General features: G+C 44.8%; 1 protein-coding gene across 7 annotated transcripts in view; it reads left to right on the plus strand.

Moving 5' to 3' along the window:
* Nucleotides 1-387: 387 nt before the first annotated feature.
* Nucleotides 388-22,877, plus strand: part of LOC147458564 (zinc finger CCCH domain-containing protein 46-like) — a 67,920-nt gene continuing 45,430 nt past the window's right edge. For all 7 annotated transcript variants that reach the window (XR_015188244.1, XR_015188245.1, XR_015188247.1 and 4 more), the window contains exons 1-5: nt 388-543; nt 1,520-1,628; nt 1,758-1,840; nt 2,219-2,317; nt 2,414-2,507. Coding sequence is in view for 2 of the 7 variants with exons in the window: in XM_086513220.1 (XP_086369346.1) it covers nt 503-543; nt 1,520-1,628; nt 1,758-1,840; nt 2,219-2,317; nt 2,414-2,507 (426 nt within the window). In the remaining 5 variants the exon portion in view is untranslated. The remainder of the gene's footprint in view (nt 544-1,519; nt 1,629-1,757; nt 1,841-2,218; nt 2,318-2,413; nt 2,508-22,877) is intronic.

The following is a 22,877-nucleotide window of genomic DNA, read 5'->3' on the forward strand; positions in this document are numbered from 1 at the left end:
CCCCCCCCCCCCCCCAAACACTAGAAGGCACAAATGGGATCCACAGTGCTGGTCGAAAGTGGGAATCTCAAGGCACCTTGGGTTTGGGAAAAACGAAAAGTAAACATGGACAGGTAAGCCCCTCAGGCACCCCTCCCCCGGAAATTGAACCTACGACCTCATGCTAGCCAGACTATTGTGCTATCCACCTTGCCCGCATGACGTTCATGAAATATGTTAGAGTTTACAAATACATAAATAAATAAACTTGGACGGCTACGGGCCTGGCTGTCCAAGTTTACCATTTACCTGTAAGTGAAATCGTGTGCCCCACAACGCCTCTGCTTTTGTGCCCCCAATTCTCTGCCGTCGATCCCACCTTTCCCACTTCATTAACTAATCCGTGCCCTTCAGGCCCCCCCCCCCGCGGCGGAGTTCAAAGTTCAAGACTCCGTCGAATGGACATCCATTGCATTACTTCCCGTGTGATGAGATGCAGCACCAACGAAGTTGTTAGAGCGGGATGAACCGGACGCCGGTTTGCAGGGATTTTCTACGAGGAAGGCACGTCCGCCCTTCCACCTTTAATTCCATTCCTGAACATTGTTGCTGTGTAGATTTTCCTTCATGTGTATGTCCAAATTGATGTTTACTAGTGTTGAGCTGAGAAATCTGTAAAGCTGCCGCGCTAACTGCGGGGCTGCATGAAAGAGACTGAAGTGGAGTCATCATGCTAGTTACTAGTGGCACAGACTCATGAAACTTGTGCTCCATGACTTCAAGGTTCCATGCTAATATTTTGAAGAAGAAATCTATTAAACCCAATTGAGGGCGGTTCCAAGTAGCAAAACAGAATTATGACAATGGACTATGTGGTTACTCAATTGACAATTGCTAGCCATCTCAGGGCAGCTGCTCATGTGTAGACGGTTGCAATTGCACGGCTGTTGAAGGCCTTTTTGTGGGATTGGCAGCTTGAATCTTCTAGTGAATTTTCAAGAAAACTAGAGGAGTAAGCAGTGAGCACCTAGACTGAGTCCCTGGAGGTCCTAGATTTGGGCCATTCGATTCCTGTTTGGAGTCTTACTGCATTAATTTTCTTGATTTACTAGACTCAAAGGTTTTTGTGTTGACCACCTGCCACTTTTGTCATATCATTGAAGTGCCTTCGTTGATGTCAAACATAAAAAATTACCTACATTGTGTTTATTATTGTGACTTGAGCAGTTTTAAATGTGCTACTGGTCTAGAGTAGAATTCAATATGCTATCTTGTGGGTCCACGTTCACTTGAAACTCATCCAACAAGCCACAGATGTGGAGGTCTCTAGAAATTAGAACCGGGCGCTTTAAAATTTCACGCCGGTCTTCAAACAGTTTTGATCTCTTTAATACTCATGTGGATATCTGTTAGTTAACAATAAGGAAAAGCACTCATTCTGATACATTCTAACTTGCAAAAATCTAAGCTCCTCTAATCTCGTACCTATATATTTGACCTACATTGACTAACATTTATTTTTGCTCTCAATGCTTTTCAGTTGTCGGTTTGGTTCAAGGTGTAAATTTTCTCATAACACGTCGCAACAACAAAGACAACAGTCAAGCAATCCTTTTGGGTTTGGTGCCAAAAATCAAGGGCAACAACAGGTCAATCCATGCTACTTTGCCCCTATCTAAACAGCTAGGAGTAGCCTAGCAGCTACATCAAAAGAGAGAGAGCTGCTTTCAGAGTAGATAAAGGCCTCCCAGCTCAAGTCTGGTTGCATTTGTTTGCAGCCTAAAGGAGGGAACTACTACAGTCCTGTAGCATCTCAAAGGCAGGACAAGAACCAGTCTCAAGTAGCAGTCAAGGAGCACAGGTTGTTTGTATTATCATGTTAACTTCCCTTTGCCTTTTTATTTGATGACTTTCTCTTAGTGAATGAGTAGCTTTGAGAGAACGAGTGCTGCAAATGAACTTGTATTTTAAATGGTATGTTTTTTCTGAGGATTATTATTGTATGTTCTATATTTTACTTTAAACAAAGCAGAACAAGATTGCATCGATGTTTCATAGGGTTTAGCCCCACTAACTTAAAGCTGTAAGATCAAACTTCGGGCATGTGTCTGGGCTTTAACTGTGTTCCTTAGCTAGCTAGATTTCACAACTAGCTACTTGGAGGGATATCTGTAGGAATCATGAGATGCCAAGCACCAACACATTGGTTCATTTTTTTTTTGTTGTTGTTGTGACCCAGGTGCAATGACCCTAAAGAATGCAAACAACAAATAAAAGAGGACCTTGAGCATGAGCTACCAGCGTTTTGGAGGCTTACTTGTTATGCACATGGAAAATTGTGTGTACTCCTCTTTTGCAAGATTGGGATTAAGCGTGCTAATCAAGGATAGGGGTTCAAATAGATAAGTTACATGCACCTTTTTTGTCTTTTCAGTCTCCCAAATGATATTGCTGGGGATGTTAGCTTTGAAGAGTTGCGCGCTCACGCGTATGCCGTTGGGAAGCAAGGGATGCCTATTGATAGTGTGGTATGTTGATGTGTGTGTCCTCATTTTGATGAGGTGATCATACTATTATGAGGCTTGTTTATTTTCATATTTCAATAGTGTTTTTTGTTTCTTGGGGAAGTGGTTGTACTTTTTGGTGGCTTTGCTTGTTGACTCCATAGTGTCACAAAGTGATGACTGGATGAGAAGAGCATTGGCCACGGACCGGAGCAAACGACCCACGTTAGAGTCCGTTTACGCATTAAAGTGGCGTGTTTTGCGGGTGCTGGCGTGGCAAGGTCGTACGGTGTTCACATGGCGTTGACTTTTTGTGCGCCAAACTTTTTGGGGCTCAATTTTTATTTGTAGTTGCTTTTGGACCTGTGTCCCTTTATAAGTGAGTCTTTGAGAGCCTCTGTGTAGATCATTGCGTGGTTGCAGATTGTAGAGTGACTCTTTGATAGATGTATATGTGATAATCAATGAATGAAGAAGTATCGCAAGGGCCCCCGACTTGTGGGCCAATGCTTTTGGTTGGAGAAATCCGCTCCAGCGTGTCTCGTGCTTAGTTTTTAGCTCTGCTGAAGTTCAAGTTTTTGTTGTTCACAATGGACTCGTGGATCTGTTGTCAATTCACCTCCTTGTCTGTGATTTGCTATCAGAGATCTAGTCGACTCTTCGCCTACATAGGATCCAGGGTCCAACTTTTTATAGTAGACGCCATGGACGTAGCAACGGATAGAGGAAGAGTACGAGTGTGGAAGAAGTGGTAGGATCCGATCCAACTTTTTATAGCAGATGCCATGGACGTAGCAACAAATAGAAACTCCGAGGAAGAGTACGAGAAGTGGTAGAAGAGGAAGAAGAAGAAGAAGCGAAAGAAGCATAGCTTGAGGAGGTAGCACCTGCAAGCGAGAGTAGTCTCATTGTGGAGCCTAGTCCACACCCTGATTGAGGTTGCGACCAGAGGTGACGAGAAGAGGTGCAGTGGCACAAATCAGTGACGTGGCATAACCCTAGACACATGCAGACCGGACACACACACTCTCTCTCTCTCTCTGGGCAGGCAACAGTCCCGAAAACGCGAAAATTCCTTGCAGTGCCACGTGGCAGCAACGTACGAACATCTCCGGAATTTACGGGACTGATGACGTGGAAGTAGCGTACGGAATTGGCAGCTTTATTCTACGCAATTGCAAGCTGAATTCTACGCAAAAGAGAGAGAGAGATTTTGGGGAAAATTGCTTTATTTTGACTTGGTTTATTCCCAAAAAGATAGCTTGTGAGAATAACTGCTTTATTTGTAAGCCTAATTTTAATGGACAGCTTTTCATGGGCAGCTTTTGGGGCTCTGTTGTGGTTTGGGCTCCCACTTCTCAGAGCATCTGGACGCAGAGTCTGAGAGTGAGACCCTCCCACTCGTACTTTGAGTTGCAAATTTATAACCGAAAGGGGCGCCAGTCTTTGGGGCCAATATCTCTAGGCACGGAACTCCACAGGGCTATGTTGAATCAATTGTGAACTGTGAACTGTTTTGAAGTGAATTCCTGTCGTATCGTGGTAGAATCTTGAATTGGAGTGTCCAAGTTTGTTACAATGATATCAGAGCGCGGCCGATTTCTCTTCTTTCGAAAAATCCGATCCTTTTTCTAGCGACACTTATGGATTCAGACAGAGATCAGTCAACTTCCTCTGCATCTGGAGATGCGGAAAGAGATCACGAAGAAGATTCTCACAACGAGTATGGCCCGCCTCGGCCTCCTCAGGCGGAGATTGAAGAGATGGAGCGTCAACGATTGATTGACGATGCAACAAAGATGATGATAAATTTTGCGAAGGACCTGAAATTTGCAAAATTTATGACCCAAACCTCCTTCGACGAGGTAATTCACAGTGGCGGCAAACCACAGAAGCCACCCTCAAACCGGCACTCAAGAAACCTCCTACTCCAAGGATGTTTACAGAGCAAGAATTAGAAGAGGTGGTTGATGCACGGATTTCTTAGCTTTTTGATGCGCAGAACAAAGGTGAAAAGCACGACAAAAAGCAGAAGGAAGGAACTGACTTCCCAGGTTATTTGGGTCGTCAATCTGCTTTTGCCTTGGCAAGAAAGCAGAAAAAGCATGTTAGATTTGAAGGAGTATCCAGTTCTTCTTCTTCTTCTTCTGACAATTCTTCTAGCTCTTCTGACTCGAGCGAAGAAGACAGAAAAGGAAAAAAGCTAAGCAAAAAGCAAAGCTTCGGAAAGGGCAAGAAAAAGACAAAGAAGCCTAGATTTTACCCAGTTTCTGAAAGTTCTATAGAGGACTCGTCTTCAAACAATTCGGACTCCGATGATCACAGATTCTATGCAAAGAAGATGAATTTCTATAAAGCCAACCAGTATGACTTTCTAGAGGATAAAAGCAAGAAAGTCCAAGAGTTTAAAGAAGGTGGACAATCAATTAAATTTGATTTATGGATTTCGAGATGCTTCAAAGGCTTTGGCCTTCATACAGCAGTTTGACATAGCTTTCTCTGGAGGACATTACTCATAGCACTCCAAGATTCGGAGGGCTACCTCTTACTTCAAGGGAAATGCTTGAACTTGGTGGTCCACTCTTTTGTTGAACAAGAAAGCGCTAGTTAAATGGCTGAAATTTAAAAGGCTTTTTATTTCTTCTTGGTTGACTCTGGAGTACGAACGCGACATACGAACTGCTTGGAACCATCTTCGGATGACCAAGAAAGATTCATTGGATGCATATTGCGAGAGATTCTGGAGCTGTTTTCTACCAACCTCTTCATTTAAGGAAATCTTGTTCAAAGAACAGATTGAGCAGTTTACCTTGGGACTTCCTACAGAGATCCGAGATCACTGCTTAGAGCGAAAGTTAGATTCCATTCAAGAACTGATGAGTCATGCGAAACGGGGATTTGCCATTCATTCAGGCAATTTGACCTATCCCACGGATGAAATCATGACGCAAAGGACCGAACAGACTTCGAACAATGAAAGTAGAAAGAAGAAGAGCAACACAGAAAAGAAAGAAAAGGATGCATGACCCCAGCTCACTCTTCGAGAGAGGGTCAACAGCTCACTCTTCGAGAGAGGGTCAGCTATATCATCAAAGAGGGAAAGTGCTTTGGATGTGGAGAAACCGGGCACATCTCCGCGAAAAGGCACCGAATGAACAGGATGAAGAAAGGTCAGAGAGTTTGAAAGCAGCTGAGGAACGTGGCAGAAAAGGCAGATGAAAGCAGAATTGGTACCACATTGCGTGGGGCTCGAACCGAATCAAATGAATGAAAGTACAAAACTTTGCCGTTTTTAGGGCAAAGTGAGATCAGGAAGCCCTCTTTTTCTTGGATGAAGGAGCCAAGGCCAACTTCTTTTCACTTATATTGGCGGCTCGATTTGGAATTACGCCCGACAGGGTGAGGCCATTGGCGGAGGTAGTTCTAGCGGCACCAGGAGGGGTTGTTGCCATTACACCGATCCTTGGCAAACTTCGTTTGCAATGTCAGGGGTGTTTAGGGCACGAGGATCTCTACGTAATTCCCTTGGGAGGTTGTGACGTCCCACTTGAAATCCCTTGGTACCACAAGAACAATGTCATGGTTGACTACCGGGCCGAGAAAGCGACTTTGACAAATGAAGGGCACAGAGATTGTACTTGATGAAATTCAGTTTCTTTACTTTCTGGAAAGGACTGAATGATGATTGAAGGTCGAATATGTTTTGACCTGAATGAAAAATGCCACGATTTTTCTCCACACTCATGCTGATTGCTTTTTAGAGGGCCTGCCCGGCGAGTTGCCACCAGCTCGTCCTGAGGATCATACCATTGATCTGATACTAGGAACCACACCACCGAACCGGCCACCTTACCGTGTGAGCCGAGCCCAGAAATTTTGGGACACATTGTCTCAACAGCAGGAGTGCAGATGGACCTGGCCAAGATAGAGACTATTCGTGATTGGCCCGATTTGAAGAATGTCCATGAAGTTCGAAGCTTCTTGGGCTTATGTTCTTACTATTGGCGGGTCGTCAAAAAGTTGCAGAGGTTGCTTATCCCTTTGCCTATGTTGACATAGAAAGGAGCTTCTTTCTTGTGGGGACCCACATAGGTGACTGCCTTTCAGAAATTGAAACAGAATTTGACTATAGGACCAGTTTTGACTTTGCGGGGATTTGCACAAGTCGTTTGAAGTATATTGTGATACTTGTGGTCATAGTCTGGTTGTGGTCTTAATGCATGAAGGCCATGTCATTGCCTATGAGAGCTGATTGTTTTCAAGGCCGGAATTGACAGTACAGATATGTGAGAAAGAGCTTTTGGCGGTTATCCATGCTCTTACTCAGTGGCAACATTACCTACTTGGAGCCGATTTTACGGTTTTCACAGATGGTTGGAGTTTACGCTACTTCTTGTCACAGATCAGCTATCGGAAAAGCAGATGCGGTAGGCAAACATCTGGTCACACTTTTACTTCCGGATTGTCCATGTGCAGGGACATAAGAAATTGATGACAGATGCTTTGTCCCGGAAGCCGTTGGTTCTAGCTATTTCCACGATACATCATAGAAACTTCGAGTATATGGTCGGTCAGTACGCCATAGATACAGATTTTTGCAGATGTATTCAATTGAATACAGAATGGGGAGGCAGTAGCGGAATATTCCATTCGGGATGGCTACTTGATGAAGAAAACGAGGTTGTGCGTTACATAGCCGTTGAGGGAAAAGGTTCTAATCGAATGCCACTGTCTACCTTTTTACGGGTCACCACGGCATTGTTACCACCTTGAAAGGGGTGGAGCAATATTTTTGTTTGGCCAAGACTCAAGAAGGACGTGGACGATTTTGTACGCCGTTGCTTGGTGGCCAGAAGGTCAAGTTTTGACAGGCACAAAGCACAAGGATTGTTACAGCCTTTACCTAGACCCACCCGCCCCTGGAAAAGTATTGCAATGGATTTCATTTTTGATCTCCCGACAACATAGCGTGGGCACGATTGTTTATGGCCCAGATATTTACATTACATGGCCCATATATTTTGAGTTGTTTTGGAAGGCTATGTGGGAGAACATTGGCACACGGTTGCAGTTCTCGTCATCGTTCCACCCGCAGACTGACGGGCAATTAGAGATTGCTAATTCAGTGGTACATGGATTTGTTGAAGACTTCATGGAAAAAGGGTTTTACCTTTGGTGGAATATGCCTACAGAAACACGATTAACTCTTTGATGGGGAAGGTGCCATTTGAGATGATTGAATTTGCTACGAAGGTTTCACCCTTCCTTAGCCCGAAAGATAAGATTTTTCTTTGAAGCAGACCAGTTCACGAGGGACTTGGACTTGGTCCAGAAAGCTTTGCAGAAATCTCAGAAAAAGGTAGCAGATCGACATTGTCGCGATTTGAAATTGAAGGAGAACAATTGGGTGCTCTTACATCTTGAGAAGGCACGCCTGAGAAAGAAAAAGGGAAAGGAGCGGCTTTCTTGAAAGCTTAGCATGCGATACTATGGACCTTTCCAGATTTCTGAAAAGATAAATGATGTCTCCTTTAGACTGAAGCTGCTCGACACTTGGAGACTTCACAATGTTTTCATGCGAGTCTCTTGAAGCCTTTTAAAGGCGATGTGATGATGGGGAGCCAGATGAGCAACCCGAATTGGAGGAAAACGAGCAGATACTTGTTCCAGAATAGATATTGGCACAGAAAGATTGAAAGATACAAGGTAAAGTGATAAGACGTTTCTTGGTTAAATTCAAGACCTACTCCGCATTGGATGCGAAGTGAATGGAGGAGGAGGACCTGGCAGATACTCCTTAGATTGTGAATCTTTACCTCGAAGCATTTGGTTTCGCATAGTCTATTCTAAATGGAACCCCGAACTCAGCTTGGGCCGAATCTGGTGCAGTGGGTATGCACAAGAGGGGAGTCGCTCCGCTCCTTTGTCAACAGATTTCCTCAATTTTGATACTAAAGCCACTGATGTCTCTTTTGAGTTTCAGGGATACCTTGAGCTAATAGTATTCTGTTGAATGACTTTATGAACTGGAATTGCCGAACATGATATTGACTTGTTCTTGAGTTGTTTAAGTGTTGGAACTGATAGACGAAATGACTGTAGCATTTCGGTTTGAACGATCTCGATAGACATGGTTGCAATAAGGATTAGTCAGTTGGGCATCTGTGAGGTCCCGAGTGGATCTAGATGCGATTGCTAAATACGTTGCTGATTGATCATGGTCTGAGATCCGAATGACTTTGTGAATGTGATTTGTCATGTGATGTCGTGTGATGTGACTGTCGATTGGTACATGTGCTAGATGTGTGTTCCTAGTGCGTCGGTACTAACAGTAAGTGTCTGCTAAGACAATTTATGGCCTCTGTCTGTTTTGCAGGCCTAATCGAGTGCGATTACAATGCTTTCAAGAGGGGGTATGTCACAAATCAGTGACGTGGCATAGCCCTAGACACATGCAAATCGGACACACACACACTCTCTCTGGGTAGGCAGCAGTCCGAAAAACTGTCACAAAGTGATGACGTGGCGGACAAGAGAAACCCTAATTTCCGGAAATCGCGGAGGCTGGAAAAAATAAATAATTTTTTTTTTTTAATGACGAGCGACGCGAATCTTGCTTTTTCTCTACGCCATGAGAAAGAGAGAGAACTTGCTTTTAAAAAAAAAAAAAGAGACTCTCTAAGAGAGAGAGAGAGAGAGAGAGAGAGAGAGAGAGAGAGAGAACTGATGCTTTTTTATTTTTAAAAGCTTTTGGGGCTCTGCTTTTGGGCATCCCTTGTAACCTTTAAATTAGTGGTGAGGGCCTCACTTCTCAGAGCATCTGGACGCAGAGTCTAAGAGCGAAACCCTAGCCACTCTCTTGTACTTTGAACTGATTAATATAAAAAGAAATACCGAAAGGGGCGCCAGTCTTTGGGGCGAATATCTCTAGGCACGGAACTCCGTCAGGCCAGTGCAAATCTATTGTGATCTGTGAATTGTGTTGAAGTGGTTATTTGGTGCTGTCGCGGTTGATTTTTGACTTGGAGTGTCCAAGTCTGTTACAGTGGTATCGGAGCATGGCCGATTTCTCTTCTACGGGAAATCCGATCCCCAATTTTTTTTCTACGGCACCTATGGCTTCATGCAAGGATCAGTTGACTCCCTCTGCATCTGGAGATGCGGGCTGGGATCACAACGAAGATTCAGACAAAAAGTATGGCCCACCTCGGCCTACTCAGGCGGAGTAGCGAGAGATGGAGCGTCGCCAGTTGATCGGCAATGCAATGAAGATGATGCTCAATTTTGCGAAGGACCCAAAATTTGCAAAATATATGAGCGAGACTTCTTTTCAAGAAGCGTGTGAGCAGGGGCAGAAAACCACTACACCCACTCTCAAGAAACCTTCTGCTCACAAGAAATATTCATAGAAGGAATTAGAAGAGGTGGTTGATGCACGGATTGCTCAGCTTTTTGACGTGCAAAAGAAAGCCAAAAAGCACGGCAAAAAAGCAGAAGAAAAGCGCTGACTTCCCGGGATATTTGGGTCGTCAATCGACATTTGACAAGGCAAAGAAACAGAAGAAGCGTGTTCGATTTGAAGGAGTACCTAGTTCTTCTTCTTCTTCTTCTTCTTCTTCTGACAGTTCTTCTAGCTCCTCGGATTCGAGCGAAGAAGACAGAAAAGGTAAAAAGCGAAGCAAGAAGCAACGCTTCGGAAAGGGCAAGAGAAAGGCAAAGAAGTCTCAATCTCGCCCAGAGACTGACAGTTCTACTGAGGACTCGTCTACAGACAACTTAGATTCTGATGATGGAAACTTTTATGTGAACAAGAAGAATTTTTATAAAGCCAACCAGATACTCAGATGCTTCGAAGGCTTTGTCTTTTATACAACAGTTTGACATCGCTTTCGCGGGAGGACGCTACTCAGAGCACTCCAAGATTCGGAGAGCTGCCTCTTGCTTTAAAGGGAATGCTCGCACTTGGTGGTCCACTCTTCTCTTAAACAAGACTGTGCCAGTTAAATGGCTGAAATTTAAGAAGCTTTTTTATTTCTTCTTGGTTGACGCAAGAATATGAACGAGATGTACGAGCTGCTTGAAACCATCTTCGGATGACCAAGAGAGACACAATCAATGCTTATTGTGAAAGATTTTGGAGCTCTTTTCTACCCGCCTCTTCATTCAAGAAGATCTCGTTCAGAGAACAGATTGAGCGGTTTACCTTGGGTCTACCTACAGAGATCCGAGATCATTGCTTAGAACAGAAGGCAGCTTCTATTCAGGAGTTGATGAGTCATGCGAAGCGGGGCTTTGCCATTCACTCTGGCAGTCTGACCTACCCCACAGATGAGGCCATGACACAACGAGCCGAACAGACTTCTGGGAATGAAAGTAGAAAGAAAAAGAGCAACCCAGAGAAAAAGGATGCACGACCCAAGCTTACTCCTGAGGAGAGAGCTCGCTTCATCAGAGAGGGGAAGTGCTTTGGATGCGGGGAACATGGACATATCTCCGCGAAGTGCCCTAAAAAGGCACAAAAAGAACAAAATGATAAAGACAACGACAAGCCTGAGAGTTCGAGAGCAGGTGAGGAACGTGGCAGAAAAGGCAGATAGAAAAGCAGAGCTGTTACCACATGGCGTGGGACTTGCACCGAATCAAATGAATGAAGGTACAAAGTTTGCCGCTTTTTGGGGCAAAGTGAAGGATCAGGAAGCTCTTTTGAAGGAGCCAAGGCCAACTTCTTTTCACTTGGAATTGGCGGCTCGATTTGGAATTACGCCCGACAGACTGATGCCACAGGCAGAGGTAGTCGACTGGCACCCGGATGGGATGTTGCCATTACACCGAGCATTGGCAAACTTTGTTTGCAATGACAGGGGTGTTCAAGGCACGTGAGTGACGTTCTACACAGGATCCCTTGGTACCACAAGAACTACGCCGTGGTTGACTACCGGGCCGAGAAAGCGACTTTGATAAATGAAGGGCTTAGAGATTGTACTTGATGAACTTCAGTTTCTTACTCATTCTTTTGGGAGAGAACTGAACGATGGATAAAGGTTGAATATGTTTTGACCTGATCAAAAGAATGCAAAGATTTTTCTCCACACTCATGCCGATTGCTTTTCAGAGGGCATGAAGATCAAACCATTGATCTGATACCTGGAAGCACGCCACCGAATCGGCCACCTTATCGTGTGAGCCAAGTACAGAATGAAAACATTATGAACCCAGTGAAAGACCTCTTGGAAAATGGTCTTGTCCAGCCTAGTACTTCACCGTATTGCTCTCCAGTGTTGTTGGTTTTGAAGAAAGACGGATCTTGGAGAATGTGCATCGATTATAGCACTCTCAACGAAATCACCATCAAGAACAGATTTCCGACTCCTAGGATCGATGATATACTCGACAGGTTACAAGGATCCTCGTGCTTTCGTAGGATTGAGTTGAAGAGTGGATATCATCAGATCAAGATAGCGCAAGGAGATGTCTACAAGACAGCTTTCCCGACGACTTTTGGGTTATTTGAGTTTTTGGTGATGCCTTTTAGCTTAACCAATGCTTCTGCGACATTTAATCGGATGATGGACTGGATTTTTTGAGAGTACAGGCTATTTGTTGGCACTTTCTTTGACGACATCATTGTTTTCTCCAAGAATGAGGCAAAACACAGAGATCGTCTGCTTCAAGTCTTTCAGGGATTACGAGATCACAAGTTAGTGATTAATGCAAAGAAAAGTGAATTTTTCCTACCAGAGATACACTTTTTGGAACACAGTGTGTCAGCAGCAGCAGCAGGAGTGCAAATGGACCCGGCCAAGATAGAGACTATCCGTGATTGGCCCGATTTGAGGAATGTCCATGAAGTTAGAAGCTTCTTGGGATTGTGTTCGTACTACAAGCGGTTCATACGAAAGTTTGCAGAGGTTGCTTCCCCTTTGCATATCTTGACACAGAAAGGAGTACCTTTCTTGTGGGGACCCACAGAGGTGACTGCCTTTCAGACGTTGAAAGAGAAATTGACTATAGGACCAGATTTGACTTTGCCGGACTTGCAGAAGTCATTTGAAGTATTTTGTGATGCTTGTGGTCGTAGTCTGGGTGCGGTTTTGATGCAAGAAGGCCATGTCATTGCTTACGAGAGCCGATTGTTCTCTAGGTCGGAGATGACAGCACAGATTTATGAGAAAGAGCTTTTGGTGGTTATCCATGCTCTTACTCCCTTCTTGTCACAAAAGCAGCTTTCGGAAAAGCAGATGCGGTGGGCGAACATCTTGTCACAGTTTCACTTCGAGATTGTCCATGTGCATGGACAGAAGAATGTGGTGGCAGATGCTTTGTCTCGGAAGTCGTTGGTTCTGGCTATTTCCTCGATACATCATAGGAGCTTCGGGATATGGTCGATCGGTATGCCACAGATACAGATTTTGCAGATATTTTTCACACGGATATGGGTTGGGGAGACAGTAGCTCGATACTCCCTTTGGGAAGGCTACTTGATGAAAAGGACTATGTTGTGCGTTACACAACCGTTGAGGGAAAAGGTTACGACTGAATGCCACTGTCCACCTTTTACGAGTCACCGCGGCATTGCTACCACCATGAAGGGGGTAGAGAGATACTTCTTTGGGCCGAGACTCAAAAAGGATGTGGAAGAGTTTGTGCGCAGTTGCTTAGTATGCCAGAAGGTCAGTTTTGACAGGCATAGGGCACAGGGATTGTTAAAGCCTTTGCCCATACCCACCCGCCCCTGGAAAAGTATTGAAATGGATTTCATTTTTGATCTCTCGAGAACACAGAATGATCACGATGATTTTCCGATTACATGGCGTGTCGGACTGCTAGAAACCCTAAAATTCTGGAAATCGCGGAGGCTGGAAAAAAAATAAAAATAAATTTTTTTTAATGACGAGCGATGCGAATCTTGCTTTTTCTCTACGCCATGAGAAAGTGAGAGAGCTTGCTTAAAAAAAAAAAAAAAGACTCTAAGAGAGAGAGAGAGAGAGATAGATAGATAGATAGTTCTATTATCGTCCTGGGAGGTCAAATATGACCTATGGGACCAAATGAACATGTCACGTGGTGTGAGTGGAGTTCATAAGTGACTCTCGATGCTCAAAAATGGCTGAAATGAGTGTCGCAATAGAGAGTCCACATCGTGGTTGGGAGAGGAAGGTATGTAGGGAGAGCTCATGGCTGAATATATGGGGAAAAGAGGACCTAATGTGGTCAAACGCTGAGCACTCAAGTAGTGTGTGGTACTCACTCGCTCGCACTTGACGAGGGCATAAGGTGCAAAGTCGATGACACTCCTCGCCAGTGCCCCAACGTCCTGTCTCACAGCGTAGAGAATGGGAGCTAAGACGAATGGAGGCAATGGTGCGGATCGCACTCAACGGGATGGGCTCAAGGATGTAGGAATGGGTTCGGTTACCTCGTTCTGAGAAGAAGAGAGATTTGTAGTTTGGGGCAACGTGTGTGGTGTAATGGCTGAAGCGAGAACCTCCGGATTTCTCCCAAGCCATGATACATTGGCATTGTAAGAAGGCCTCATTAACTTGGGAGTCGATCGACGCATCCTTGACCAAGTGACATGCATCCCATCTTCCAAACCATTTCTTGATATCAAGCATCCACCCCGAACTTAGTATTTTGCTCTTGCATGTCTTTTGAACCTTTTGACTTGCTTCATATGCGATTCTAGGAAGTCGATGCAAAGGGCTACGTTGTGTCTTACGCATGTACTCCACAACCCTTTCCATGCCCAAGACCTCAATGGGAAGCGATCCGGACTCAAGAAGTAAGAGCATGTAGGGTGTTTGTGTCTTGACTTGGAGAAAGTTGGTGAGAAAACGCTTTTGGACATTCTCAAACTCTTTCCAAGTAGACTTCCCGATGCTTCCACCCCACACCTCCACTCCATAAAGAAGCATCGGTGTCACCAATGTGTCAAAGAGGTACTTTTTGAGAGCCCAACACTTGATCTCTCCTGCATTGCACATGTTCTCAAATGCATAATAAGCCCTCTTTCCGGCTTCCAAGCGACGCATTGCACAATCCTTCCATTTATGATTGGATGGAACCTCAAGGCCAAGATACTTGAAGTGATCTACCACTTCAAGTTTCTCATTGTTGTATACAATGCATGGATTTTCGTCATTGAGGGTCTTTACAAGCATAACCTTGGTTTTGGATCCATTCACGATCAGCCCGCTATGTAGGCAAAAGCGTTCCAAGACACTCATAAGCTTTTGTGCATCTTCTAAGGTATGTGCCAAGAGCACTACATCATCGGCATAAAGCAAAAGCATGATCACCGCATTTCCAATCTTAACCTCTTCTATGCCTTCTTGCTGCATAAAATCAAGAACCATGTATTCCAATTCATCAATGAGTAGCCCAAAGAGGGTTGGGGAAAGTGGGCATCCTTGTTTGACACCAATAGTGCTTGTAAAAAATTCTGAAATTCCATCTCCCATACGTAATCGACATATCACTTTTTGGTAGATGCGAAAGACTGCATGCATAAATTCTCTCGGCACTTGAAGGCTTTCCATACGTCTCCAAAGATTTCCTCGTGGTACCATGTCAAAAGCTTTCTTGAAATCCACAAAGCAACAATACAACTTTTTTCCTTTCAATCGAGACGCTTCCATAAGAACTCGAAGAGTGACAAGGTGATCAATAGTGCTATGATGCTTTCGAAAACCTGCTTGGCCAAGCGCACGTTTGCCATTCTTTTCAGCCCATTCACTTATCTTCATCTCCATGATACATCCAAATAACTTTGCCATCAAAGAACCAACCATTATAGTGCGATAGTTGTTCACATTGTTTACATCTCCTCCTTTGTGCAAAGGTTTGATCCAATTTGCACTCCAATCATGAGGCATGCCATACTGAAGTGCAAGGTTAAACATATCGCATATAAAATATCGTGTTTTCTTGCTTGTCCATTTAATCATTTCAGCCTTGACACCTTGAAGGTCACCTGCCTTACGAGTAGCAAGTTTCTCAAGCGCGCGGCATACATCTTCAATGGTAAAGAAGGGAGACATAAATGGAAGGGAGCCACAACCCTCAATCTTATCAACATTGGGTTGCTCATAGAGGTTCTTACAATGCATATACATATCCTCAAGAGTCAAGTCACCAAAGCTCTCAACGCGCTTGCCTTTTAGATTTTGCCAAAACTTGCCACATGCATGTGCTTTCTCTTGTGCTAAAAGAAGTTGTTTTTCGACTTCCCACCTTCTCCTCTTCTTTTGAACAAGTGCTTTGTATGTGTGTGAACATTCCAAGTAAACTTCCTTGTCTTTGATTGCATCCAATCTTAGCAAGTGTTTTCGGGCTTGACTACATTCCATGTCAAACCATTTCTTCTTGGTGCTACCCTTCTTAGACCTTTTGCAAGACATGTGTTTCGCCGAAAAGCATTCCTTTGCACAAGAGAAAATTACTTCTTTGAAAACTTTCCACTTGCATTCTAATGTTGGGCTCCCTTGATGCTCTATCATGCTTAACATTTGGTCCACCGTATCAGCATATATAAGTGCTCGTTTGAAGTCTAGACGTAGGTACAAATGATTCACATCATGATTGGAGGCTACATGCTCGGGCCGTTTACCACACTTGATGTCAATACATAACATCCTATGATCCGATTCCGGATTCCATTCACCAAGTGTAAAGCTTTGTATGCATTCTAGAGTGGCTTCTGAGAACAACATATAGTCAATCACGCTAGCATCATTGTGCTTTCTACATGTAAAGTCATTGGTGCCTTGCCATAGAGATACACCATTTGCAATGAGCATTCCGGTACTATTGCACATATGTAGAAGTGACTTTCCATAGTGATCCACTTCTTTTGCATCATTAGAACTTCGATTATACATGTAAGAGTCATCCACTCCTCTTGAGACATGCGGCATGTCAACTTGTTGTGTGTCGTGTTGTAACATATTTGTGCGAGCATTCATGTCTCCAAAAACAATGACTTCACACTGATCCTTGTAATGAGCAATGTCTTCCTCTAGTTCAACAAAGGGCTGATCTCTATCCATATTCAAGCGAGCATAAAAGTTGGAGTCATAGTGAGGAATGTAGCAGCCGGCCACAAACATGACTTGACCATTTGGTGGGCTGATTTTCAGCCATAAGTAGCGTTTATACTTATCTTCTTTGACAATGGAAACATCTTTCAAACCCTTTTTGGTCATACATGCTACGCCTCCTTGGCCTCTTCGTTGCTTTGCATTTTTGGCCCACATCAAAGAATGCACATCGTATTTGTCAAATCCAAGAATTCGTTGCGCATCATGCTCCCATGTTTCGACAAGAAGTATCACATCGGAGTCATTGGTAAGCTCATCAATGCCAATTCCCGCATTCCATGGATACCCGTTACAATTCCAAAAGCTTATTCGCAAGCGTGAGTTGGTCTCATAGATCATGTGTCCCTATTTGTTGGGTGGACTTGCATCCTCCTCAAGTGCCTTTTCTTCTTGAGATGATACCTTAACCTTCTTGCTTCTTGTTGAGAGAGAGAGAGAGAGAGAGAGAGAGAGAGAGAGAGAGAGAGAGAGAACTGATGCATTTTATTTTTAAAAGCTTTTGGGATTCTGCTTTTGGGCATCCCTTGTAACCTTTAAATTAGTGGTGAGGGCCTCACTTCTCAGAGCATCTGGACACAGAGTCTGAGAGCGAAACCCTAGCCACTCTCTTGTACTTTGAACTGATTAATATAAAAAGAAATACCGAAAGGGGCGCCAGTCTTTGGGGCCAATATCTCTAGGCACGGAACTCCGCCGGGCCAGTGCAAATCTATTGTGATCTGTGAATTGTTTTGAAGTGGTTATTTGGTGCTGTCGTGGTTGATTTTTGACTTGGAGTGTCCAAGTCTGTTACAAAAACGCTAAAATTCCCTGCAGTGCCACGTGGCAGCAGCGTACGGACATCTCCGAAATTTACGGGTCTGATGACGTGGCAGCAGCGTATGGAATTGGTAGCTTTATTTTACGCAATTACAAGATGAATTCTACGCAAAAGAGGGAGAGAGCTTTTGGGGAAAAATTGCTTTATTCCCAAAAAGATAGCTTGTGAGAATAACGGCTTTATTTGTAAGCCTAATTTTAATGGACAGCTTTTTATGGGCAGCTTTTGGGGCTCTGCTTTTGGCATCCCTTGTAAACCTTTATAAGAGTGGTTTGGGCTCCCACTTCGCAGAGCATCTGGACGCAGAGTCTGAGAGTGAGACCCTCCCACTCCCTTGTACTTTGAGTTGCAGATTAATAAAAGAAAAAAACCGAAAGGGGCGCTAGTCTTTGGGGCCAATATCTCTAGGCACAGACCTCCGCCGGGCCGTGTCGAATCAATTGTGAACTGTGAACTGTTTTGAAGTGAATTCCTGTCGTGTCGCAGTAGAATCTTGACTTGGAGTGTCCAAGTTTGTTACATGCAACTTCGCATGGATTGTCTACTTGCTTTTTGCATCGACCCTCTTTACGCCAAGCATATGCGGACTTGCCGATGACTACAGTTTTCAAGCAATCGAAGGGTGCAGTCAACCCTAAAGCCAAAAAGCAAATAAAGACCAAAGCAAAGTCGAAGACGTCCACTAACAAGAAAAGGTTCCAATTCTTCTATTAGTCAAGAGGAAATTCTGAACGGCAAGCGTACTAGCTGTTGGTTAGTATGGGCAAGTTCCAACTCACAAGCAAGGTGAGTCAAACTGTTTTCCTTACTTCTTAGGGAGAACGCCTGCATTTTTTGATATAGTGGCCAAGGGTGCTCATGTCGAGGCATTTGGTTCTCGAGGCACCGATAGGGGTGCCTATGGGAAACATTGTGGAGATGTAGATGACTTCAATGAGGACGACTTGGATGACACCGACAAGCAAGAAGAGGAGATCTTGCGGTCTCGGAAGAGGAGAGCCATGCCTCGTAGATACAGAGATCATTGAGGATGCATTGAGAGTATGTTGCGGAGTTCATCGAGGAGGAACTGCAGATACTTTGTAGAATTTAGAAACGCCATCTTGCTTTGTCTGTTCTTGAGAGAACCGGTATTCTTTGAAAAAAAGACATGACTAAAGCTTGTATACCACTGTAACGGGACGACACCACGTGCCAACAGAAAGAAAAGACTTTTAACACTTTCAATACAACTGAGCGGAAAGAGAGAGAAAATCCACACGAGACACGGAGTGGCGGAGTTCCACTCTCAGACTACAATGGCCCCAAATTGTGGCGCCCCTTTCGGTATTTCTTTATATTGCTTTGACAAGGTACAACTTTGTGGCTGTGCTCTGCACCTCCCACAAGTAGAATGCCAGAGAGAGAGCCCACAACACGTATTTAAAGGCCCCAGGCCTCACCAAAAGCAGTTACATGAAAGGCACTTGACCCAAAAGCATCAAGTTCGAAATCTGGCGTCCCAAAAACTGTCAGCCCAAAATCCGGGATGTCCGTACAGCCTACCATGTCATCAGTTTTTACTTAAAAAGTGAGTGTGTGTGGTTCTGCTTTATTTTAGGGGTTTAGGCCCCTCGGCCATGGTTTCGCAATCTTTAGGCCGCTTGGTTGGGATCTGTCAGTTGGAAAGTCTTCTTGCTCTTCTTCTTCTTGTGCTTCTGTTGTTAGGGTTTATGCTCCTCGGCCGGGATTTGCAAGTTGGCCTGCTTCTCGGGGATTGCCATGTCATGATGTTGTGACAAGGTCCCCAAGTAAATAATACCCCTTTTTTGACTTGGGGCATACAACTCGAGGGCGACTACAATTCTTTTTAGAGGGGGGTATGTCACAAAACTGATGACGTGGCAGAGCTGTACAAAGATCCCGCCAATTGCGCTGACTGCTGACGTGGCTGCCATATGGATTTTCCACAAAAAGCGCTCACATGCTGACGTGGCTGTTGTATAGATTTCCACTAATTGCGCTGACTGTTTTTTGGGCTGTTTTTGGGACTAGATGCTTTTGGGATAAATTGCTTTTGAGCTTATAGCTTTTGGGGCATCCCTTGTAAGAATAAATAGACCCTAGGGGCCTCACTTTGCATAGCATCTGGACGCAGAGTTTGAGAGCAGAGGTCCCTTGGGGCCTCACTTTGCAGAGCATCTGGACGTAGAGTCTGAGAGTAGAGGTCCCTTGGGAGTTGTAACTTTGCTCAAGCGTTCAAAAAAAAAAAAACCGAAAGGGGCACCAGATTTTGGGGCCAATACCTCTGGGCACGGAACTACGCTGGGCCTTGTTGACTTGAATTTTAAAGTTGTGAAGTATTTTAAGTGATTCTCTCGTGTGTCGTGTCAGATTACCGACTTGGTGTGTCCAAGCCCGTTACACTCTTTCATTCAGTTCAGTTCAGTTCTTTCAAGTGAAGTAAAGTAACCTTCTGTTTGTGTGCGGAGTACTAGATCCGAGCTAAATACTTAAACACTTACGTTGCACCTAACATTGGTATCAGAGCTTTGTGTGCACAACACCTGACATTGGTATCAAAGCTTTGTGCGTGCTTCGACTTCACGAACTCAAGGGAAGAACCAAGAACCCCAAAGAACCCAAGAAACACCAAGAACCCAAAGAACCCAAGCAAAACCAAGAACCCAAAGAACCTCTCTAAGTTTTTTTTTTCCTTAAAGAAGCTTCACGTCCTCTAAACTTATTAGCCTCTCAGCACCCTCAGTATCAAGCATTCAATAGCAGCTCCCGTCTTCATTGCCATGTCTTTGAACGAAGATCGACATCGGATCCACGAAAATCAAGATCTTGAGTATCAAGATCTACTTGCCTCAAATGCGGATATGGAAGGAGTTGGTGAAAGGATCCCTAACCCTCTTCTGCATTTGCATTTGCATGTAGCGTGCATCCACTTCCGTTGGCAAGCAACCCTTGGAAATACCTCCGAGCAATCTTACCTTTGAGCTTCAGTCGCAATGTTCTCCCGATAGGACTGTTCGAGTGGTGGTACTTGCTCTCAAGGCAGAGTCAACACCAAGGCTGGTATCATACGACTCATGTAAGCCTGCCAGTAACTCATGTGGTTGGTGTTTACATCGCAGCCGATCTACATCGGCAAAATCCACCCGTTTAGAGGAATCTTCATCGGTTATGCATCCACAAGCATCAAAAGCAGTCAGCATCAGAAGTACAGACAGAATCCAAAAATAGAAGTTCGGCAGTTGTGCCTCACCTTCAATAGGGGCAAGTCACGTGCGCACTTCACTTGCGCTACGTGGACATGCTTCTGCTACAATCTAGCATGAATCTTAGCTTAGGACCTAGCATGGCACCCTTATGAGCCTCTAGCAGGACGTGCATGTCCAAGCCGGTCATAGTTGCATACCCTCACTTGCACAGTTAAGTCACTTAAGCATAGAGGCAAATGAACAATCACTTAAGTCATTTAGTAATGAGTGGCTTTGACATGGCATTTACTAAAAGTAGGTAGGCTAAAAGACATATAAAAGAAGCCCTTTGGGCGCTAAAGAGGTAGAAGAGGCAGAAGAAGTAGTATCTGGAGCACCTCTTCTCAGCAATACCTAGGAGCGATCAACGTTTTCAGCCAACCTTGGTGTTTCCCTCAACCTCTCCCACCAGCGTTTTTCAGCCCTAAGCACCCAGAATTTAGCGATCAGCCCTTGCAGATCAGCCAACAGGACTAATGTTTTCGGTTTTCAGCCATCGTCGTCCTGGGCGATAGCAGATCAGCCCACAGCCTCGTCGTCGTCGTCGTCGTCGTACCATGTACAGTTCTGGGGGTTTTATGTGTGTTTGTCTAGGCAAGAGCCTTCTGAATAGGTACAGGATTAGCTAATTGCTAACCCCCCATAGGTACGCACAGTTCTGTTGCGAAGGATTGCGAAATCGGAGAGTTTTTTTCTCGTGTGAAAACTCTTCTGGTTCAAAGGGTTCGGAACTGTCCCATTGTGTGTGGGAGCACTTGAGACACGCGTAGACGTGTTCGCTTCGCCCAAAACAATCCAAAACAGAAAATTACAGCCTGCTGTGTTTTTCCGTAGGTTTAGGGTTTCACACCTAAACTGCAAGACATCGCCAGGGGAGCCTTGGATGCTTAAACAGGGCTTTGGGCACCCGACAGTGACAAAACAGGGAATTACAGCACGCTGAAATTGACCTGCAGCTCACTGCAAAGCTTCCAAATTGCAAGGGAAAGTGTCCTTGACGTGTACTTTCGACCTAATGCGGTTTTTGCGCCATTATGCTTACAAAATTGGGTCAAAAACCTCCAATTACAGCCATGGACAGGTTTGGACAGCTTGGTGAGAGTTAGGTGAAAGCGTTCGGATCGTCTACATGCAATTGGAATAAAGAAATACTGAAAGGGGCACCAGTTTTTGGGGCCTACAGGGTGTCGCTGTCTGCTTGGAAGCACTCTTGCTCCCAGGCTGTGTTTTTGTTTGAAGTGTTAAACTCCAATTAGATGTTTATTCGTGAAGTTTCTCTGTGTGGTAAGGTTTAACGGTGTGAAGATCGGGTGAAAGCTAAAGTCTACCGCCCTACGGGCCGGTTCCATGGTTCCGTCGCCGAGACAAAATCACTTTTTCCTTAAAGAGTGAGTCTTGGTTGGTTTGCAGTGAAGACAGAGAGCACAAGAACTTGGAATTACACTATGGCTGACAGGACAAGAAACCATAGTTATCGGGGAACGCCCCCTAGCCCCCGTTCCGGCTTTCCGGGGGGCAGTTCCCTTCCCGAACGTTCCGGAACGTCCCGGAATGTCTGACGTTCCGGGTGGCCAATGCAAACCGGAACGGCCGTTCCGGAACGTTCCGAAACGCCCCCGGGCCGTTCCGGAATGCCCCTGGAACGGCCAACGGCTACAAACAAATTTGGCAAAAATTGAAGTAAATGTTTGGGCTTCTTTTGAAAGTGTGCAAGGCCTCAAGGACTCATAAAATGCACCCCCCTCCCCCTTTCTCTTCACAAGCTAATCCTCAAGGCTCAAGCTCTCTCCCTCTCACTCTCAAGATCTCTCCCTCTCAAGACTCACTCTCTCAAGGCTCAAGGCTTCAAGCCTTCAAGCTCTCTTCCTCTCCCTCCCACTCTCTCAAATCTCTCCCTCTCCATCTCTCTCTCTCTCTCTCTCTCTCTCTCTCTCTCTCTCTCTCTCTCTCTCACATCATCTAGTCATAGCAAGGTTGAATGGTCTTCAAAACGAGTTTTTTGTGAGTATTAGAGTGAAAGCACTCTAATACTCCTTGTATTTAAACACAAGGAGCTAAAAATTGCACTATTTGGGTGTTTTTTATACCTCCCGTTCTGCGACGTTCCCGTTCCGGACCCCTAGCCGTTCCCCCGTTCCGCGGGGATCCCGTTGCCGTTCCCGTTCCGCGTTCCGGGTAACTATGCAAGAAACCAGGAAAGAGGGTTCCTCTGCACATGACAGGCAGG

The sequence above is a fragment of the Adiantum capillus-veneris genome, chromosome 5 (assembly GCF_014529385.1).
Source record: "Adiantum capillus-veneris isolate H3 chromosome 5, ASM1452938v2, whole genome shotgun sequence".
Lineage (NCBI taxonomy): Eukaryota > Viridiplantae > Streptophyta > Polypodiopsida > Polypodiales > Pteridaceae > Adiantum > Adiantum capillus-veneris.